At 36.5% G+C, this 3,798-nt stretch overlaps 1 protein-coding gene across 1 annotated transcript; it reads right to left on the reverse strand.

Annotated features, from left to right (window-relative positions):
* Nucleotides 1-2,124: 2,124 nt before the first annotated feature.
* On the reverse strand, nucleotides 2,125-3,078 carry LOC125124536 (olfactory receptor 2T11-like). Its single transcript, XM_047774621.1, has one exon. The coding sequence runs from the start codon at nucleotides 3,076-3,078 to the stop codon at nucleotides 2,125-2,127; it is 954 nt and encodes a 317-aa protein (XP_047630577.1).
* Between the last annotated feature and the right edge of the window lie 720 nt (nucleotides 3,079-3,798).

Genomic DNA, 3,798 nt, shown 5'->3' on the forward strand with positions numbered 1-3,798 from the left:
TGTCATTCTTGTCATTGTTGTTGCCACAATTAATTGTATGTAACATACTGCATGCTCACTTATATTACTATAAGTACTCCATGTGGAGTACACCTGTTGGACAATCTGAAAAATGTGCTTATGCTAAATTTACATTCAATCAAGAAAATGGGTCTTGTGACTATCCTACAATCTTAATATTTCTACTTTGTTCATTTACTGCTATGCTTCCCAAAATGCCTTTCTTTTCTTCTCAAATTTTTAACCTTTTCCCCATTCACAAACATAAGTTCTCCTCGATTTTAAATACACTGAGAAAATAGACACAATCAGAAGAAAATTTACTTGTATCGCATTTTCTCTTACTTACTACCTGCTACAGTCAATGAATGGGCCATGATCACAGGAATGATTAACTTCCCTTCCAAATTACTATGCTCTCTACCACTCTCAAAGGGCATTGTTCTGGAAGAAACTATCTTCAGTTTTCAACTATGGTCAATTTCATCTTTATATAGAATCATTTCCTTAAACATATCTGTAATATCACAAGAAGACACATCAAAATGCTCCATTTCTCTGATCTCACTTACCAAAAAAAGACAAGCTCTACTAATCTTGTCCACGTCCTTCCTCTAATTTATCTTGAATTTTCTCTAGCACAAATTCATTGAAATTGCTATTATTAAGTTGACAAGAGATATTCATGTTTTCAATTATAATGGTCAACTCTTAGTTCTTATAAAGCAGTAAGAAACTGCATGTGTTGAATTTGAATAAATTCTCCATCTTGGAACTGGGTGTCATTATATATCCAGTAATATATAGTAATATCTATATCTGAGATACTACTTCTTTCTCCACTAATCCCTATCTCTTTTCTTATTTGTTCCTCCACTAAACACAGGTGCTTTAGATCTCTCTCTCAAACTTTTACCCAAATGATTTCAACTAATTTTATGTCTTTAAATATTTTTCTACTGTGATGACTACCAGATTTAAACCTTGAGTCCAAAACTCTAATGTGAACTCCAACTGGCTTCACATATCAAATAGGCAATTCAAGAGTCTCATCAACAACTGAATTTCTGATTTCTCCAGTTGTAACCTGCTACTCTAGAAGTTTTCAAACCTAGTAAATGGAAATTCCATTTCCTTTCACTTCATCCCAAACTACTGAGTTATCTTTCATTCCACATTCTTTTATAGAAGTAATTTTTTCCCATGAGCTTAGTCCTGGTTGTGTCACTACCTGATTCAATCTACCTTTGTCTCTCATTTGAAGCCTCCTAAATTGTCTTCTGTATCCCATTTAGTTCTCTGCTCAAGCCAAAACTATAGACATAGTCATCATTCTAAAAATGTATGTCCCCCAAAGTTATACCTCCACAGAAAATTATTCAAGAATCTCCCATATCACTCTGAACAAAACTAAAAATGCACTCAAGTTCTTTTGTCGAACTGGTGAAAGTTTGGCCCTGTAAATTTTCTTCCCATGGACTTTATTCTCCCTAGAACCACACTGTTGAAATAACAAGGTAGGAAGCAAAGTTATTGATGTTAAATATTGGAGACCATTCACTTTGAGTGGGTGTATAAACTACAGATTCATAAATTCACACTCAGTTTAACTCAATTCATTCACTATCATTTGTAGCCAGTATTTGAATGTCACTATTTTCAGCACAGGTGCTATGAAGTTTATCATAAAGTTTATAATCCATTGTTGCTAATCCAGTAATTAAAAACAGGATTAAAATTGTGATTTACATTACTCATTTGTAAATTGATTTTTCTTCTTATTCATACTTAAATAATCACAGAAATTTTGTAGATTTGGAATGATTTTGGTCTGCTTGATCATGAGGCAAATGTAAATGGGACCTAATGAGGATTTCATTGAACTCTAATATCTGATCTTTTTTCCCCCTTATTTTCTAAGAGGTATAAGAGGAATTATTTAACTTCCTTAATAAATAATGAAATATTTTTTGATTCCCTTCATCCAGGTGGAAGGAACCAGTCAAGTAAATCCTCTTAATTGCCAATTCTAACTAATCTCTGATAGCTGAACAGATAGTCTCTTGTGAAAGAGGACATACAGAGGATGCTATTTGGAAAACCTATGCCCAACCTATTGAATCTCTAAGGATAAATTGTAGATACTTTCTGAGTAGATAAGCATTGTGCAAATATCTTTTTAAATGCCCCCAGGACATCCTTGTTTCTGAGGCTGTAGATGAGAGGATTGAGCATGGGTGTGACTATGGTATAGAAAGCTGATACCACCTTGTCCTGCTCAGGGGTGTGAAATGACTGGGGCAGCACATAATTGTAGAAGGCAGCCCCATAGAAAATGCTGACCACAGTCAAGTGTGAAGAACAAGTGGTAAAGGCCTTTTTCCGGCCCTCAGCTGAGCGCATACGGTGGACGGTTAACAAGATGAGGGTGTAGGTGGTAGAGATAATAGAGATAGGGATGAGAACCATGAGTACACAGCAGCTGTACATCAAGGTTTCATACAAGGATGTGTCAGCACAGGCTAATCTGAGAACTGCAGGGATCTCACAGAAGAAATGGTTGATACTTCGGGAACCACAGTAGGGGAAAGTCATGGTGACAGAGGTAAGCAGAAAGCCATCCAGGGATCCACCAAACCAGGCACCAGCAGCCAGAAGAAGACACACTCTGCGATTCATCAGGACTGGGTACCTAAGTGGGTTGCAGATGGCCACGTAGCGGTCATAGGCCATGAGGCTCAATAGGAAGAACTCTGAGCCAATCATGGTTGAGCAAAGAAAGATCTGGATGCCACAGGCTACAAAGGAAATTTTCTTCTCTTTAGAAACCATGTCCACCAAGAGCTTTGGGACAGTGGTGCAAATAAAAAGGGTGTCCATGATGGACAGCTGGCTGAGCAGAAAGTACATGGGTGTGTGGAGGAGAAAGTCAACCTGAATCAAGAATATCATGACCAAATTTTCAGTTACGGCCACCACAAAAATAGCAAAAATACCTGCAAAGACAACCCCTGTAGCTTTATTGTTTACCAGAAGTCCCAGGAGGATAAAGTCAGAGGTTGAATTTCTATTCTCCATTGACTTTTTCTATGACAGCTCCAGGAGAGCAGTAAGCCACAAACACCAGGAAAAAAAATTAAAAAAAAAGAGAGAGAGAAAGGGAAAAACCCTTTCTATGTGGGAGAAATTCACAATGCAGATTTTGAATCTCAGACCTCAGAGTCTACTGATTCAGATAAAATTTTCCAACTCAAAATCATAATTCTAGAAGGGAAAAAAAAGAGTTATACAATAAATCAGTAACTATAGCTCTGATTCTCCTTTTTGGGGTATATCCATATTTTTAGTTTGTTCATGGCATAATGAGGTTGGTGTTTACTATATTTGGCTTATAATTTTAACTCTTATCTGTCCTATTTATTTTGCATATTTGGTCTTCAGAATGTTGTCCGACACATAATAAAGCTAAGTAAATTTTGGATGGAGAAAGGATGATTGATTTATTGGTTATTGGACGCCTGAATGTGACCAGAATGAATAACTTAGGAAGTGAGGTGTGGAAAGTAAAAAGAAACAAACAAACAAACAAAAATACACCTCGTGTATTTCTTCTCTGCTTTCAACAATTCCATTTGTTTATTTATTTATTTCCTTTTTTAGCACCACATCTGTGGTAAAGGAAGTTCCCAGTGTAGTGTTTGTGTCTGAGCTTATAATTGCAGGACTATAATATAGCCATAGCAATACCAGACCCAAGGTATATAAGTGACCCAAACTGCAACTCATGACAACACCAGA

This window comes from Phacochoerus africanus, chromosome 4, assembly GCF_016906955.1.
Source record: "Phacochoerus africanus isolate WHEZ1 chromosome 4, ROS_Pafr_v1, whole genome shotgun sequence".
In the NCBI taxonomy this organism is placed as follows: Eukaryota; Metazoa; Chordata; class Mammalia; order Artiodactyla; family Suidae; genus Phacochoerus; species Phacochoerus africanus.